Source organism: Nannospalax galili, unplaced genomic scaffold (genome assembly GCF_000622305.1).
Source record: "Nannospalax galili isolate Female #2095 unplaced genomic scaffold, S.galili_v1.0 scaffold579, whole genome shotgun sequence".
Taxonomy (NCBI): domain Eukaryota; kingdom Metazoa; phylum Chordata; class Mammalia; order Rodentia; family Spalacidae; genus Nannospalax; species Nannospalax galili.
The window spans coordinates 2251643-2270283 of NW_008344599.1; the positions used below are offsets into that span (position 1 = coordinate 2251643).

An 18641-nucleotide genomic window follows, 5' to 3' on the forward strand; every position below is an offset into this window, starting at 1 on the left:
AAAGGGTTTCTAAATAGTAATAGATCATTTTTACTCCAGAGATAGAACAGTATTTTAGTTAGAAATGGAATTTTGAAGTCTTTCTCCATGGTTCAATCATTCTCTCTACCATATTTTTTTTTATTAAGCTTTGAGTTATTCACTTAATCCTGTTGCTTCTTGTCTTTCTCATTTGTGAAATGGGACAGTAGATACATTCAGAGAATTCTTATGAGTGTTAAAATGTTTTATGGATGTAAAGCACATAAAAAGTATACATTCCATTTGCTCTCATAGTGTAAGAGGATACTATGCTAGCTTGTAAGGGAGAAATCCAATCAGCAGTCCCATTCACTGTAAGGCCTAGTAAGGAAAACAATGACTGGTGTAGCAAACTACCTCTATTGGTGCCGTAGTGGCCCCTCAATCTTGGGGGTAATCAACAGTTATGTAATTGAACTTAAAGCCCACTCAGTGGGTAGGAACTTGTGTGGTACTGTAAACAGAGCCAAATGCACACGATGGAGCAGTCATAGACCCTAGAGAAAACTTAAGTCTGTCACATCCCTAGACAAATGCAATTTCTAACTGTATGTTCAATATATAACCTTATGTTTACAAACAAGTATACTTCTCACTACTCATCAAAGAAGCTTCTCTTTGCAACAGATGGAGACTATTACAGAGTTCCACAACTGATCAAATGCAGAGAATAAGTGTCCGGGAGAAGCCCTAAGTGACAAAACTACAATGTAATCTCTACACCCAAGGCTCAGGGAACATAGCAGAATATAGAGAACATAGAGAATATCAATACATTGCTCAACTATTACCAGCAAAACTTCCTCACAAAACAGAGAATAAGATACTGCAGAGTGTTGTGTCCCTGGATAGGACTCCTATTTAAACCTCTACCACCAAGGGCTCAGGGACCATTGCAAAAGAGGAGGTGGAAAAACTGTAAGAGCCAAGAGTAGTGGATGACTACAAGAAAATAGTTTTCCAGGTGACTGAGAACTTGCTCAGTTGAACTTAACAGCATTGGTGACAGCATACACAACACCAATGCAAACTCAATCAGACAAACGCAGCATACAAGTGGGGAAATGGGTAAGAAGACCCAGCCTTAGTTGAGGAACTATTGGTAGCTGATTACTGCTGAGTGGTGGAGAATTGGTCTTCTTTAAGGGAGTGATGCTAGATAAGTTGACAAGGCTCCACTGGATGGAGGGACACTGAGGACACAAACTTGACTAAGTAGACCTTAACACGTATGACAGAATGTTTGAAATCTGGCTGGGGGGAGGCTCAGGGGATGCAGATAGGGGAGGGAGGTCTAAATATAATCAAGATATATTGTATGAAATGCATGAAAATTCAATAATTTAAAAAAAGAAAGGACAAAAGGCAAATATTCCATCCAAGTACTAATCTGACCTGACCCTGTTTAGCTTCTGAGAGCAGATGAGATCACGCACATTCAAGGTTGAGGAACTGTTACAAGGCCCCACCTCTAAATAAAAGGCTACAGGCATCAATGACTCCTAAGAGACGGAGACGTACTATTCTTTAGGCAAAAGCCCCCTGATAGGTTATCCAATCTCAAGCAAGTGGTCAAGCCCAAAAATATATACATAAGAGCCACACTACATAGGTTCATCAGGATATATATATATATATATATCATGAGCTGCAGAACATGGAAGAAGCTGGAGGTAGAGGTGTGGGAATGATGCAGATACTCATATATGAAATTCTTAGAAATTTTAAAAGATTAAATTAAAAAAGTACATTTTCCATCTGAGATAGACACTACTTGAAAATTTTCACATACACTCTGTAATTCTGATTCAGCCCTAGTTTACACATACCTCACACTTTTATTATGTGTCAATTCGTAAAGTTGATAATAATTAAAATCATCTTTAGACCCAAGTATCCAAAGAAACCTAGGAGAACCTTTTTCTTCTTGCCTTTGTGAAACGGGCAACGCATCTTCACGCAGAGCTTTGGGTCTGTTTCCTCCTTACTCTTTTTGTCTTTGATTTCAGTTTTCCCAACCTTTCTTTATTGAGTTGTGGAGATGTGAAAACACTATCAGGCCAGCACATTCTTTGCTGATATCCCAAAGAACTGATGACAATCCCTTGGGATTTTCAGACTTATCGTGGTGTTTTAAGCAGTCATTCAACAACTCAAGGAAATAGTCACCACTGATTCCTAGTGTAGGCCATACAGTTTCATTGCACCAATGTGCGTTTTTAGAATAAGCACAATTGTTTCAATAGATAATATACATATATGATTTTTTTCCAAAATCAAAGTAATCTAAAATCGATATATATGAATGAATGTTTCTCCAACTCTAATCCTACTTCACTTGGCATGGTTCTCCTACAAAACCAATTTAATCCTGTTTCCTTCAGTCTTATGAGTCAGTTTTTTTTATATGCTTATATAATCTTGTTTACAAAATTCCCATTTTAGAGATTTTATCTCATACTTCAATTTAATATCAAGTAATGAAACAGTGTTCTGTGTTTCCCTAGTATGAACAACAGGAGTAGACTGTAAGCATTTGATGAATGAATACAAAACTACTGCTCTGTCCCTTCTTGTCATGGTGATTTAGCTGTACTTTATATTATTTTGTCTGAGCTTTGGTTCACATTTTTTTCTTAGGAAATAATATTATGAATAAATATGCTGACAATAGAAAATATTTATATAAAAGGTTAAATTCACTTATGAAATTATTTTAAATGATTGCTCACTTCTTTCTTTGAAACCATTTTCCACTGCATAAAGAATTGGTTAATTGTCTCTTGCTGAATCCCGAGTTTCTTGATGAAGGCATCAGACCCTGCTACAGGATGAAGAGGAGTCATTTGAGAAATAGAGATGGTTTGTTTCACTTCCTTTTGCCCAACTTCTAGCCCCACAGGGATTCTTACTGAGAGCTCATCAATCTCATAGCTCCAAGGAATACCTAACAAGGAGCAACTGGAAAACCATCATTTCTTAGAGCACTACCTATAAAATGAATGCAGGGAGGAGGTTATCAGTATAACTGCCATAAAAACAGCATGTAAGGGGTAAAGGTGGTGCAGAAGAGGTGAGTTTAGCAGAAGGGAATTAGAAGAAGGCTTTGACGTTGACATTTCTTGGTGAGCCCTCAGGGTGTGGGAGGAAAACTCAGGCAGTCTTGATATTGATACCCACAAAACTCACAACCATTTTCCAATAACCTAAGAGCAACACAGCTTGTTTTGTAAGAGTTTTAGAAACCAGGTACTAAATCTTTTACTTAATTTTAATTTTAGGGCAAAGAAAGTAGACATTATGTGAAAATTTCTCAGTCCAGCATGCATGGCTGGTGAGCGTCAGAAGTGCACACAGCCAGTTCCAAACTTCAGAGGAGACTTTCTTACATTGAGGTCTGACTCATGGATTTCTTCTTTGAGAGTTCCTGGTACCTGTCATTTTTTTTGGATCAACTTGTAGAAGGTGCAGGGTAAAAGTGGGGTGAAGAGTTACCAGGCACTGAGGCTTGATACTTTAGAGATTTTTCTCAGAGCTTCTGTAACCTTCTTATGCCTTCATGTACTTATTCTTACTAGAATAGTCTATGCATGCCAAGAAGGCTTCCTGAAAGAAGTCACAATGTCACTTTTAGATACCTTTTCTATTTTACTACAGCCTAATATTGCTGGTTATTTATTATTGGGAACTAGAGACATGGGTTCCCCAGGAAGAATAGAGACCATAGAAGAGATAAGAAATTTTCTCTCTTTTATAATTTGATAGTTGGTTAGGGGAGAATACAGTTGTTTGATTCACTGGAGTTCAGCATTAGAATATATGTAAGGATAAACTTGGGTCAGGAGGCTTGGTTTCTAGTTGCAGCCTTTCTTGCTACAGATGTCATTTTACCTTTGGGGCTGCAGGTTTGCTTTCGTATCATAGAGGATTTATCAGCTAATGTTCAAGTTTATCTAGAGGCTTGCATTTGCTCTCCTTGGCATTAGAAATATTTCCTGAAGAGATAGACAACCGTGAGGGAGTTCATCTTATGCCTTAATCCCCCCTCCTGTAAATCATGGATCATGGCAACCATACTTGGACCCAGACTTTCATCCTTGATGGTTTCAACACCTCTGGAAGCCTACGACCTGTTGCTTTCCTGGGAACCCTGTGCATCTATCTCCTCACCCTTGCAGGGAACTTGTTCATCATTATCCTGGTTCAGGAAGATTCTGGACTGTCCACACCCATGTACTTCTTCATCAGTGTCCTCTCCTTCCTGGAACTCTGGTATGTCAGCACCACAGTGCCCACCCTGCTGAACACCCTGCTGCACGGGCCTTCACCCATCCCATCAGCTGCATGCTTTATCCAGCTGTATGCCTTCCATTCCTTGGGCATGACCGAGTGCTACTTGTTGGGTGTCATGGCTCTGGACCGCTACCTTGCCATCTGCCGTCCGCTCCACTACCACACACTCATGAGCAGACAGATACAGATATGGCTAGCAGGAGCCACTTGGGTGGCTGGCTTCTCAGCTGCACTTGTGCCTGCCAGCCTCACTGCCACTTTGCCCTACTGTTTGAAAGAGGTAGCTCATTACTTTTGTGACTTGGCACCACTAATGCGGTTGTCCTGTGTAGACACAGGCTGGCATGCTCAGGTCCACGGGGCAGTGATTGGTCTGGCCACTGGGTGCAACTTTGTGCTCATCTTGGGACTCTATGGGGGCATTTTGACAGCTGTAATGAAACTGCCCTCAGCTACCAGTCGTGCCAAGGCGTTCTCCACATGTTCATCCCACATGACAGTAGTGGCACTCTTCTATGCCTCTGCCTTCACAGTGTATGTGGGCTCACCTGGTGGCAGACCTGAGGGTACTGACAAGCTGATTGCTTTAGTGTACACCCTCCTTACTCCTTTCCTCAACCCTATCATCTATTCCCTTCGCAACAAGGAGGTGAAGGAAGCTGGGAAAAGGGTCACTGACAAGTTCAGAACTGTATTACGGGAACCTTGATCTTCTCTTTTGTCATTACCCACATGCAACTGGTTGGCTAATCATTTTGTTAATGCCAATAAAATAATCATCCAATTTATTAGTCATTATCCTGCAAATATCCACTTGTGGACTTGCCAGAGGTAGAAGAGTTAGATAGAAAGGAATCTTGTTCTCTGAGTTTTTCCTGAGCTGATGATGAAGAAATCCAGAGCAGATAACACCAGACATAGAGCAAATGTTTTAGCTGAATGTATAACTTAACAGGACATTGAAACAGTGAAATAAAGACCAACTAAAGGGAGGAGCAGCCACTATATTCACTACAAGATCCCTGCAGAAAGAATAAAAGGCACAAAGCAAGGTTAACAGAAAAAAACCCGATTATAGCCTGCAATGTTTCATATGGAGAAGGGAGCCAGTAGACGCCTACACCCTCATGGAATCCAGTGATTCTTTATTTTTTTTATTTATCCTATTACTGAAGGCAATTCAGTTTGGTTTAACTATCAGGCAGGTGACTAAAGGGTAGAGGTGCTAACTTACTTTCTTCTGGGGCAAAGGTAGTGTATTGGAGTTGAGAATGTTGTCTGAGCTCTCTTTCAGGGTCATGGGATTTTTTCCCTTAGAATAGATTTTTTAAAGAGGAGCAAACAAATACCCTTTAGAAATCTCATAGGAAGGGTATGCATTTAGAGAATAGAAAAAATAAGCACAGTAGAAATTTGAGGGCGGGCCTGAGTCCTGATCTACTTCAGTCTCTACACTTTAGAAATCTGCAAATTCAGGTCCATCAGATGTCTTCCAAAGGTTAGTCTGGGAATCAGAAAGACAGATCTAAAACGTTAACAAAGACAGGTACTGGATGAATGCTTTTCACTCTTCTCTTTCTTGTGTGTCTTCCACTACAAAAATCAGTTAAAACATTTTTTTAAATCTCTCCTGTGCCAGAATCACTGATTATCGTTTTCATAAACAAGCTGTATGTATGTATGTATGTATGTATGTATGTATGTATGTATGTATGTATGTGTTTGTGTGCCTATGAGTTGAGATAAGGTCTCACTCTGCACTCCAGGTAGGCTTAGAGTCATTACATAATCCAGGCTGGAATTAAATTCATAGCACTCCTTCCTCATCCTACCAGATGCTGGGATAACAACTGTCCTCTGACCAAGGAAGAATTGTTCCAGTATTTTCACAATAAATTTAGAAGGATTACTGGAATTGCTGTCATGACCCAGATTCAAAACCAGATGTCTGGCTGAACTTGGCCAGGCCTCCTCACCCTCATATCTGTGTGCAGGATGAGAGACTGGCATGGATGACTGCTCACAGTCCTTCCAGCTGAGGCAGTTTTGATTCCAAGATTGCAACACGTTTTAAAGAAAGCAGGGCCTGAACTAGGCCTAACGGAGTATGTTCTGAATATTCTGAAGAACATAAAATGTATTATTCAATTCCAAGTTTTTCTACTTTTTGGCCAAAAATAATCGTAAATTCCTTCTGACTTCAGTTTAATTTTGATAAGAATCTATAACAGAATATTCTAAAAACTCGATGAAAATACCAATAAATAGTAGACAAATTTGCCTTGTTATCTCATAGTAGTAATTAGAGCTGTATTGAAAGCTTCTCGCATTCAGGAGTCAGAGCTTATTTCTACTGTTCACTTGCTTTATGACCTTAGACAATGCGTTTAAGTTCTCTCTGCCTATATTTTCTTGATCTGTAAAATGGGTTCAGTAATAGGACCTTACAAACTACATACATGATTATCATCAAATGTATTCCATATCCATTTTTGCAGTAACAATTTATTTCCCTGATAATGTTTAGCTTTACACATATCTCTCACTTGTGTCACATGTACAATTAGTACACTTGTGGTGCCCAATAAAGCATCTTCTTTAGAGCCAAGTGTCTGAAGCCCTCCTTACATAACCTTCTTCAGTAAGTTTATGCTGTTTCTCTCTGTGCTGGGTGTGATACTGCATGCTGCTGGCCTGTTGTGTATTGTTTGGGGCTCCAATCTTTTTCTTTCTCTCCTTCTGCACCTGATTTCATACAGGCTACTCACTGTGAGTTGAAAGGCATTGTATTCTATGGCAGCATCACTAAAAATGACTGGAAGCTGCTTGAACTTGAATGGTTTGAGCCACATTAATTGATATTTCTGTAAGTCTCCATTTCTGAAAGGTCCATACTCTGTGATGAGGGATGAGGTGCTTATGTGTCTGCTATGGAAACATAAGTAGTTGTATAACAACTCAAAGAGGTGATGGATGCAACACCATTGATGTCTGGCACAGTTCCTGTTATATATTTATGTCAGAAAAACAAACAAAAAAGTGAATGAATAAATGAATCTTTGAGTCAAAAGTGTGAGGTAGATATTCTATTCTCCCGTAACTCCAACAGGAGAAATTATTTTTCACAAACCAATTCACAACTCCAGTCCACCTTTACTTTTCATCCTGCCATCTTTTTATCTCTTGGAACTGCCTTAGGTCTTTCCCTTAACAACATAAATTTCAGGCTGTCATTACTATAGTACTTATCAAAGTATACAAGCAGTAGATGTGCAGTTACTAGATCTTCATACCTTACCTATGCTTTGAGTGTTCAGGTGGTGCTTTGGGGAATTGGAGTCTTTGCATTGGGGTTGTCTCTGTCAGTATGTAGATTTCTGTTTATTTCACTTTGTCCTAAAACAGGGATACATTTTGTAAGTGCCTAGTATAATATATGGAGCTAAGTGCCCACAGTAACTATTGGCCACTTCTACCATGATGCTATCCGGATGACAGCTCTACTAAGACAGGCTGTAAGAAGCCAGGACTAAAAGGGGGCACAGTCATACCACTTACACTGAAACTGGCATTAAGAATGGTATTCCATCATGTAGGATGTTCACAGTTTTAATCTTAACCCCAGTACATTAGAGAGCAAAAGGAAGTTCTATTAGTAAATATCCACGACATTAAGTGCAAACCTCTTCAGTTGTTTTGCACAATTCCTTAAAAAAAAAACCAAAATTATGAAATTGCAGGAACCGAGATCCAGAAAGGCAAATGTTGCATGTTCTCTCTCATAGCTGGCATACTAGCTTTGAAATTTTAGATATGCTTGTTTCAATTTGAAAATCCAGAGTGGTCAAGAAACAAGTCAAAGGCCATAGGGGTATATGGGGAGGCTCCATGGAAGGGGAGCTAGAATGCAGTGATATAAAAGGGAAAAGGGGAACACTTATACTTTTAAAAATAAATCTTAGAGAGATTTACACTTTCTTGCAGGAGGTGACTTCTCACTTTACAGACCAGCGTTCCATTTTGTGTTTAGTTTTACTAGAACGCTAAGGAAGGGCTTATTTTTCTTCCAACCTTTGGCTAATAAAAGCAGCACTGTCGTGAACTTTAATGTATGTAGTTTCATTAACACATCAATATAAATTTATACAAGTGCAAGTCTCAGATAATAGTGTGAAAGCCGTACAATTGGAATACATTTTCCTCAAAAGTGATTATGCTGTTTTTATCCCATCAAAAAGAATGGAAATGTGTTCCACTTTCAGAGACAGTTCAATTTCAATTTTAGTTTTATAAACTCTTGAGTGTTGGCAAATATAAAAATTAAGAGACTATATCTCATTGTAGTTTTTAATTTCAAATCTATTTTATTATGTCTGCAGTATAAATTTTGTCTTATGCTGAAAAATATATATTTTCTAGTTGACTTTTTAATGGGTTTGTTTTCAGCATACAGTAAATATCTTAAAATAAAGTATTTTAGGCATCTCATTTTATTTCTTAGAGTAAGACCTGGAGCCAAAATGTTATATTAAAATTGTAGTCAATAAATTCATAAAGGAATATTTGTCGCCTTCCCTATTTATCACATTTTAGGTCTTTTTCCTAAACTTTAGGTCATGATTTTAAAATAACGCAGTTTATATAAACACAGTATATTAAAATTTATAGATGAATACAAACCTAAAATCACTTAAAATCTCATTGCTTTATGAAGTATTCATCTATTAAGTTTTAATAAACACAGGGTAGTTAGTTTTCAAATTTTACCATTGATACTATAAATTTTGGGACATGTTACATCCTGTTTTTTCTTAGTTAAGATTTAATACAGATAAACTTAGAAATCTACTTTCTCTCCAAATCATGAGATGATGGAGTCTCCAGGACTTGTCCACATCTCTTGCACCATTGCTGATATGAACCAATGCAAAGAGGCATCCTATACCTAAAGGCAAAGCCATGAAAGAGAAGGAATGGATATCTTTTCTACACTGGGACTTCACACAGAAGTTTCAGTGCTTTAGCGTATATTTCTCTGCCGCCTCACGGTAGACAGCATCAACTATTCTATGGTTAGGTATTTGTGTCTGACTAATAATAGATTTGAGAAACATGAGGTATGGACATTATAATTCATCCAGTTAATTCAAACAGCATTAACTTTGCCACTCTGCAGACAGCCCCACTATTCATTTAAGGGTCTGCATAGACCCCAGTCTCTTGTTTAGGATTGTAGAAGGTTCAGTCGTGTATTGAAGGACTTCTACAAGCATCTATCCCAGTCAGGTATTTCAGAGGTAGTAGAATATAGTATCTTCCCATTCTGAAGTTACATCAGCACTCAGAAGCAAATGCATTCTTCTATTTTGGTTTCCAAGTCTGCACTTGGAAGTTTCCCAATATGACATTGGTGCATACAGTATTTTCTTTCCATTTAATATTATCTGTTTGTTAAAATTTTATGGTTACGTCCTTCCCTTAAGTTGATTTTGTCAACTACTTTGTCCATGTCTCCTACTCTGAAAAAATTTTAATGCATTTAAGTTAATGAATGAGTCAAATGCTTTGCATCCAATGGATAAACATAGTCATTCTCCTATTTATCTGGAATCCATATTCATCTATGCACACACTCAGGAATAGCACTTGGCTGATATCAAATATCAGATACTAAAAACACAGTATTTTTATGAATTCCTTGAGAATTTCATACATACAATGATAGGGAGTTTTGATGTAAGCATTGAGGATATAAGTACATTGTGAAAAGCTACATTTTTCTCATGAGGATGTCCAAGGTAGAATGACATTGGAGTGGAGTGATTATGGGTAGAAATCCTGCTGATGGAGACTTAGCACAATGCATCTAGAATAGTATTTTAAGATATATGATAAGCAGTGACTTGAACAAGGAATAGCTTATTGTGGCCACCATGGAGCAGGAAGGAGGTAGGAGTTAAAAATGTGGAGATACTTGGCACAAATTAATGGTTCCTGTGTGGATGGTGGTTGTAAGGCAGTGAGATATATAGAGACAGATAACAAATCTCCCAACAATTATGATTTAAAATATTTTATTTATTATTTTTATTTTATGTGTATGAGTGTATTACCTGCAGGCATGGAAGTGCACCCATGACATGCAGTGCTGCTGGAGATCAGAAGACGACTTGGATCTCCTGGAACTGTAGCTACAGACAACTTTTAGCCATCATGTGGATGCTGGGAATCGAACCCAGGTCCTCTGCAAGATCAGCCAGTGCTCTTAACTGCTGAGTCATCTCTCCAGCCCAACAAATAGGATTTTAAGGTGGTATAGTTTACTTCTGAATTGTTCAAGTTATTCTCCATGTACCAATGAAGGTATTTTCATATCTTTAGTGTGAGATGGATTGTTTCACTAATAACAAACTCTATGGAAATTGTAAAACTTCTTGTGGCTCAGAGCTGGGAAACTCTTGGGATATAATTTCAGAACTCCAAAGTGAGGATTCTAGTGTTGAATAAAGTTGTTTGAGAAAGCTCATCTGCTTTACTTTTCTGAGACTAATTTCCTGCCCCAGAGGGACCCACACTGAGAGGCAATCATAGTAGCTCCAAGGAACATATATTAAGGAGCCTGTGGGAGACTCACATTTCCAGGAGCATGAAATAAAGTTAAGGAAGCATCCTGGGATCAAAATAATGTGAAGAAGAAAGCGACAAGCTCTCCTGTTATCAAAACAATAAAGTAATGGGTAGAGGTGGCACAAGAGAGGTAAGAGTGGCTGGAGAAGAGAATTACAGGATGGCTGCGCCCTTCCTGAATGATTTCCATTGGGGTGTGGGAATGACACTGTGGGGCTATTGAGGCAGACTACCCATCTCCACATTAACCTCACAACATCTTTCAATGACTGAAGAATCACAGGCCTGTCAGAAGCTTCATGAAAAGCCTCTTTTCAACTTCATTATTTTTTTTTAAAAAAAGAAGTTGAATTAAAGAGGAGGAAGTGGTCAGGCCCAACGTTCACCTTGAGTTAGTGGTAAGACAAGTTTAGAAATCTGAGTCCTTCAAGAATGCATTTCTTATAGTCCTTCAGCCCCTCTGACAAGCCTCATGGGGGCTTTTCTTCACATCCTCTCTGCTCTCCCTCTCCTCTGTAGAATTTTTAATGCAAATCACCCATTAGAATTCTCCCCTTTAAAATGTACCCTGTCTGCTCATTGATTTGTTACCCTGTCTCACAGTTCTGAGCTTTAAGAACTGTTCTCAAAGTGCCCGCCTGTTTCTGTTCCATCCCTTCCTCCTTCAACCTTTGATGAGAACTTTCCTGTGTTCCAAGACTTCTAAAGGAATTATTAACAGTATACAAAGAATATTTACTTTTCCCACAGCATGCCTGATATTTGGGTAGGGTATATGGTAAGAGTCAATATTTAAAATTATCATGGAACAGTTCACTAGAGATGGCAGAAGAATGCTCATATTCCTGGTTTTTGGTGAGGAAGTGAGATAAAATACTAGAATCTGAGGCAATGTTACCACATTTTAGCAATAGGGCAAGCTGTGGTCTGTGAATTGAGGACATGAACTCCGTGCCACCTCTGTCTGCAACAGATACTGAGCAAAAAATTTCTGACTTCTCGCATCCAATTCCTCCTTTATAAACTAGAAAGAATGGAATAGATAGACTGCAAGTTATTCCCTAGTTTCTATACTTTGTTCTTGAGGTCCGTCATTTTTCTCTCAAGAAGAAGGCTGAGGTCATCTTCTGCCTTTATCTCCCATTTCCAGGAATCATGGATCATGCTAACTACACCTGGACCCAGACTTTCATTCTTGCTGGTTTCACCACCACTGGTACCACACAGGCTCTTGCAATCTTGGGAACCCTGTGCATCTATCTCCTCACCCTTACAGGGAACTTGTTCATCATTATCCTGGTTCAGGCAGATTATGGATTGTCCACACCCATGTACTTCTTCATCCGTGTCCTCTCCTTCCTGGAACTCTGGTATGCCAGCACCACAGTGCCCACCTTGCTGAACACCTTGCTGCACGGGCCTTCACCCATACCATCAGCTGCATGCTTTATCCAGCTGTATGTCTTCCATTCCTTGGGCATGACTGAGTGCTACCTGTTGGGTGTCATGGCTCTGGACCGCTACCTTGCTATCTGCCACCCACTCCATTACCACGCACTCATGAGCAGACAGATACAGCTACGGCTAGTGGCAGCCGCATGGGTGACCGGCTTCTCAGCTGCACTGGTACCAGGTGGTCTCACTGCCACCTTGCCCTACTGCTTGAAAGAGGTAGAGCATTACTTTTGTGATCTGGCACCAGTCATGCGGTTGTCATGTGTGGACACAGGCTGGCACGCTCAGGTTTATATTGCAGTGATTGGTGTAATTAACACATGCAATCTTGTTCTCATCTTAGGACTTTATGGGGGTATCTTGAAAACTGTGTTGAAGCTGCCCTCAGCTGCTAGTCGTGCCAAAGCCTTCTCCACCTGCTCCTCCCATATAACTGTAGTGACACTCTTTTTTGGCTCTGCCTTCACTGTCTATGTAGGGCCACCCGAGATTCGAGCTGAGGGCAGAGACAAGCTCATTGCCTTGGTGTACACTTCTCTCACTCCTTTCTTTAACCCTATTATTTATACCCTTCGCAACAAGGAGGTGAAAGAGGCTGTTAAGAGGGTCAGACAGAGGATTAGGGCTGTATAGAATTGACCCTGAAGTCTTATAGGTTTATAATCCATTCACTTGATAGTTATAAGGTAGAGTTGGTTACTTAAGTAAATCATTAACTGTTTATTCAAATAATTTGTGAAATATGCAACTAAAATGGCCCTAGTTTAGGATGAACTGAGAAACATCGGAGGTGAAATATAGTCCCCAAATCCACTAACATCAGAGTGAGTGAGAACACAGATTTGTAGAAGCTAACATAGTGAACAAAATGAAGTACAATTTTTTTAGACAAACAGAACTTAGAAAGGAATTGAAACCAATAAAGAGAATTTCTAGAACTAAAGCTACCTGTAGAGTTGTAGGTCAAGACTAGATTCTTGGAGAAAGATTCAAAAGATTATAAGTGAGACTAGTTAAAGGAACATCAGATGGACTTATTGGGTAAATGTTGAGATGTTGACTGGTTAGCAACGAGAGCCCAGAGGAAAGTGAGCTCAATACTATTGGGTGACACTTGAAGGAAGTTGTAGGAAGGCGAGGTGGAGGGTTTTTGAAATGTGAAAAAGAATAAGACAGAAGACTAAATGTCCAGTGTACTGAAGGTCTACATGACTTATAAAAATATACGCTGCTCTTTAAAGTAGAAATAATCAGTCAACCAGAAAACCTTGTTGACGGAGTTGCTCTTTGCACCGTCCCCCTCAGCTCCCAGCCCATGTATGCCCGTGTCCTGTCTCTCAACTTTCTGCCTATCTTGTTTATACACACACCTCCAAGAAACAGAGTTTTTTTAACATCTTTAATATTCAAATTTTATGTGTATGTGTGATTTGAAAATGAAATGTGATGGGAAGGAGTTCACAGATTGAGAGAAATATCAAAGTAAGTTCTCAGAAGTTTTCCTGACATTCCCCCAAGCCCTGAAACTTCAGAATTGCACTAACCTGAGCTTCCAAGTGGTTCTCTCATGCTTCTCCTCAGATCAGGTGTAGAGCTGTGTGATGCCACTTGGGTAATTCTCCATAGCTCTTCTGAAAACACAAAATGAAATGAATCTTTCTTTTTCTTTCTTTTTTTGTGTTTTTTGAGACAGGGTCTCCCTATAGCCTAGCTGGCGTGGAACTCACTATGTAGATCAGGCTGGCCTTGATCTCAGAGATCTTCCTGCCTCTGCCTCCTGAGTTCTGGGATTAAAGGTGTGTGCCAGCTATCACACCCAGCAAAGAAATGATTTATTGAAATAGAATTTTGAAATAATAACATTTCTTTAGAAGCACCTAATATTTTTAGTGATAGAATAAGTGAGTTTTATGCTTCCTATTTTTGAATAAAAAATTTTAAATATTGTCTTTGTGGTGCAAGGATACTCTGATGTTTAGCTGATTTTAAGAGCAAAAGTATGTGTGTAAGAAGATGTGTGTGGGTGACATACCTTAGCATATCTTCTCAGTTCTGTAATCCTGACTAAAAACATGAATGTGTCAGAATAATAAACTGTTTAAAATGGATAGATTGTCCATTTATAGGTTTTTCTGTGACAGTTTAGTTGCAGGTAAATTCTCCCTGACTGTCAAGCTTAGATATAGACAAATATGTTCCTTTTTTCCTTTCCCAAATCAAAGAATTTGTTTATTCTTTGTTTATGTATGTATGTATGTATGTATGTATGTATGTATGTTGGTATGTATGTATGTATGTATGTGTATCTTGATGATAAGTGGCTAGGTCCAAGTCTTAGGGTTAACCAAGCCAACATATATCTTTTGAATAGTTTGAGCAAACATCATTTTTCAGTAGATGAATACCAGCAGGAATTAATGAATCAATGAACTTTAGATTTAGGTAGTATTTAAGAAGTCATCTGGCTAAACCCTTTGTCTTTACAGAAAGAAAAAAAAGAACTAATAAGGAGGAAATCATTTGACTGAGCCTTCATGCAATTTAGTGATAGACTTGGAATGGGGGTAACATCACAGAGTGTTACACTCCCATGACACTTCTGTTTATTAATCTGTTTATCTATTATCTATCTATCTGTATGTCTTCTCTCTCTCTCTCTCTCTCTCTCTCTCTCTCTCTCTCTCTCTCTCTCTCTCTCTCCCTCTCTCTCTTGTATCTGTTATCATCTCCAAAATGCCTGTGGCCCTGGAAACCCCTCAGAAATTCCGGTTTCTGTGAGCCAGAGTTCTGGCGCCCATGTTTCTCAGAGTGACACTTTCAGACCTGTACTGAATGTGGTCACCATGAGTGGTCTAACTTGCCTGGCTTTCTTTTTGCAATCAGGCCCTGCAATCTCTAGTTTCCTTTCCAGAAGAAAGAACTGACCTTCACAGGACCATCCCATGCTCTTACATAATCCACGAAGCCAATTAACAAGATCTGTGGTTGCATGGATTTGTTATTTAAGATTCAACATTATATGTCTATTTTTCTCATTAATTGTTTCACAATAACAAAATTGATGAACATTTCCTCCAATTCAGTTATTGGGTAGATTCTGATATTAATTATAAAAAATTAACTGTTGAGAAAGAAAAGAGAATGACAGCATTTTAAAGCCAAGTGCTTCTGATCATGCTGACTGAGTCTTCACAATCCCCATCAGGACTGAGACCTGTCGACTTTCAGAATTTAATGCATATTGATCAAGAAAAAGATATTAATATAAGTCTTCATATTCACTATTGGAAGGTATCTTCTTGTATGTACTCATGAAGATCTACATACAAAGCCAATATTTGTAGGGCAGTGATTCAATCCTTTGACTCCCTTAATGGCAAGTTGCAAAGTTCTTCTCTACTTTCTCTAAGTGGAGAGATATTGATCAGTTATGCTGCCCCAGAGACCAATAAATCACCTCTGACATTCTCAGATGAACCTTAAGAAAGAAAAATAGTTTTTATTTTAATGGTGATATCTAGATAGATCCACTAAATTTGAAACTTCCAGGATGGAGTCTAGTAATCTGAGTTTTAATATTCCTGAGACCAATTTAGATGCAAATTAAGTCTGAGAACCACCGATCTAATTCCAGTTTCTGAAACTGGAAGGAAGAACCAGGCGTGTCCAAGCTTGCTCTCTGCTCTGTTCTGGGAAGACAGACTATCTGCATGACGCGATCTCCCAATGGAGAGTCTATAACATTCAGTGCTGACTCATAACTGGATAGAAGAATCATAAAGAAAACTGACATACACATAGTAAGATGTTTGCAATACCTCTACTGAGCGATTAAAACATGAAGCAGGTAAGACATAAGTAAAAGTTTTGTTTTTTTTTAATTGAAGGGAAAAAATAACATGATCCTCCTGCTGGAAGTATATGGAATTCATGTTGCCTTTAGTGGCAAGCAGAATTAAATCCTAGACTATGAAACAATTCTGAACATAAACAATTAAAAATATTAATTAAAAGTACTGATATTGGGGGATAGAGAGATGACACAGTGCTTAAGAACACTGGGTATAGCACTAAGTCATTAGGAGTTCTTTTGATACTCTGCTCATTTATCATGATAATAGTAGTCTGTTCTCCCCTAGGGCCTATGATCTATCTAACCACATGTGGTTTTGGCTCTCCTAACAGTATCAGATGTGGGTTCCATCTAGGGGAGCAGGCCTTCTTCAAGGGCAAGCATACACAAGAGAAAAAGAAAGGAGAGCCTGAAGTATGTAGTGCTGAAGTTTCATCAGACATCAAGTTATAACTTACTTCTAGTTACACATTTGAGGGTAAAAGCATTAGAAGAAATTATAGTTAAACTTTGGTTTATATGGCAAAATTGTGTTTTGATTCTAAAGCTTTTCTTTAATAGCTTTTCAGAAACAGATCTAAAATAATATATGAGAAGCTGAAAATATTTAGAGTTTCAATTCCAAAGAAGGAGGTAATGGTGTGCCTACATAAAATGTTAAGAGGATCATCTTAAAACCCATCACAAGAACCAGAAAGTGCTGTAATTTTTGCAACTGCTGTAATTTAAATAGAAAGGATAAAATAAAATATCATAAATGTTTTAGAAACTAAAAGTTACTTATATGTTTTTAAAAATTTTTCTTGTAAAAATATTTTTTTGATAGGAAACATCAAGTTTGAACATATATATACATTTGATCAGTCAAATATGCAATTTATATATCATTCTTAGTATTTTAGACTGAACATGATTGGTGGCATGCTAGACTCTGTAAAATCTTTAAAACTCTTGGAAAATATAAAGGTTTACATTTTATATGCATAATAAAATTTGAAAACAATTCTCCGACTTATAGGCCTCTCTCTGGGACCAACCCAGTTCCTCAGTGCAGTGCCTAGGAGCCCTTGGAGCCTCTTCCTGCCCCCATCTCCCTTGCATCTCTGGGTGGTACGGCCACCAGCAGCCCTAGACCAGCATCTTTCCTGGGCCTTGCTCTAAGGCCAGTCCAACACCCATATTCCTGAGGCCAAAATCTTTCCTGGAGGGATCGAGACCTTAGGAGAAAGTCTGAGAGCATCTGATCCTCATGTGACTTGGGCCTCTGTGAGAACTCCTGAAGCAATATCACCAATCCAATATAAAATCAAAAAAGAGAACCTGAAGCTTAGAGGAACCAGATTTTCATGCCCAAAAACTAAACCACAAAGACACAATAAAGTTCACAAAAAGAAGCAGACCTAAATTTGAAGGCTCGAGTCTCACACAAGAATTAGAAACTACAAAAGAAATTCACATGTCAAAATCACAGAGAAAAAATAACAACATGAAAAACCGGGTACAATGAGAACCCCCTAGAGATAAGGCAGGACATGGAATCAAAAGAACAATTATAAACATGATGAAAGAATTCAGTGAATTTAAAAAACACAGAAAGAAATCAAAGAACTGAAGGAAGATAGGGATAAACTTCTGAATGAATTCAGAAAAGAGTTAGAAATACTAAAGACTACTCAGGCTGAAATGAAGAAGGAAGTGAAACACTCAGTAAGCCAATTAAAAATGACAGAAGAAAGCCTCACCAATAGGATGAATGAAATGGAAAACAGAATATCAAGACTGGAAGATGAAGTGGACAAACTAGACCACTCCAGCAAAGATAATGAAAAATTTAAGAAATCAAGAATGGAATATGCAGGAATTGCGAGACACCATAAAAAGACCAAACTTATGAATCATAGGCATACAGGAAGAAGAAGAATCCCAAGATAATGGCATGGACCAGATCTTCAATGGAATTGTGGAAGAAAATTTCCCAAAATTAAAGAAAGACATGGAAAGAAGGAAGCATGGAAATTTACATCATGGTAATTAGTAGAGGTGAACATTACCATTGAAATCTACCCGATGACTTTATAGACATACACAGGCACCAAGGATCCAAGTGCAACTGATTACGACGAGTAATAATCAGATACATACAGATTAGAGATGCAAGTGCCAACATCTCAGTGTTAGCAGCAAAAACAATGAGTCTGTCTGCAAGGAACAATATATTCTAAAATGAAATGGAGGTCTTTTTTAAAGGTTAAAAACTCATCCAATTTTATGTCTTACAGGGCTTATACTGAGTTCAATATTGTATAACTGAATTAATTCAACTATGAACCTAGAAACTTACAGCCACTTGTGAAAGAGATGTACTCTTGCTCTGGAGTGTGTTACTGATGTT

General features: G+C 38.4%; 2 protein-coding genes across 2 annotated transcripts; both read left to right on the forward strand.

Annotated features, from left to right (window-relative positions):
• The first annotated feature begins 4068 nt into the window (after positions 1-4068).
• On the forward strand, positions 4069-5045 carry LOC103740254 (olfactory receptor 6N1-like). The gene has a single exon (XM_008840848.1). The coding sequence runs from the start codon at positions 4079-4081 to the stop codon at positions 5021-5023; it is 945 nt and encodes a 314-aa protein (XP_008839070.1). The 5' UTR covers positions 4069-4078; the 3' UTR covers positions 5024-5045.
• A 7051-nt stretch (positions 5046-12096) lies between these two features.
• LOC103740255 (olfactory receptor 6N1-like) lies at positions 12097-13029 on the forward strand. The gene has a single exon (XM_008840849.1). It carries the CDS (start codon positions 12097-12099, stop codon positions 13027-13029), a length of 933 nt encoding a protein of 310 aa, XP_008839071.1.
• Positions 13030-18641: the final 5612 nt, after the last annotated feature.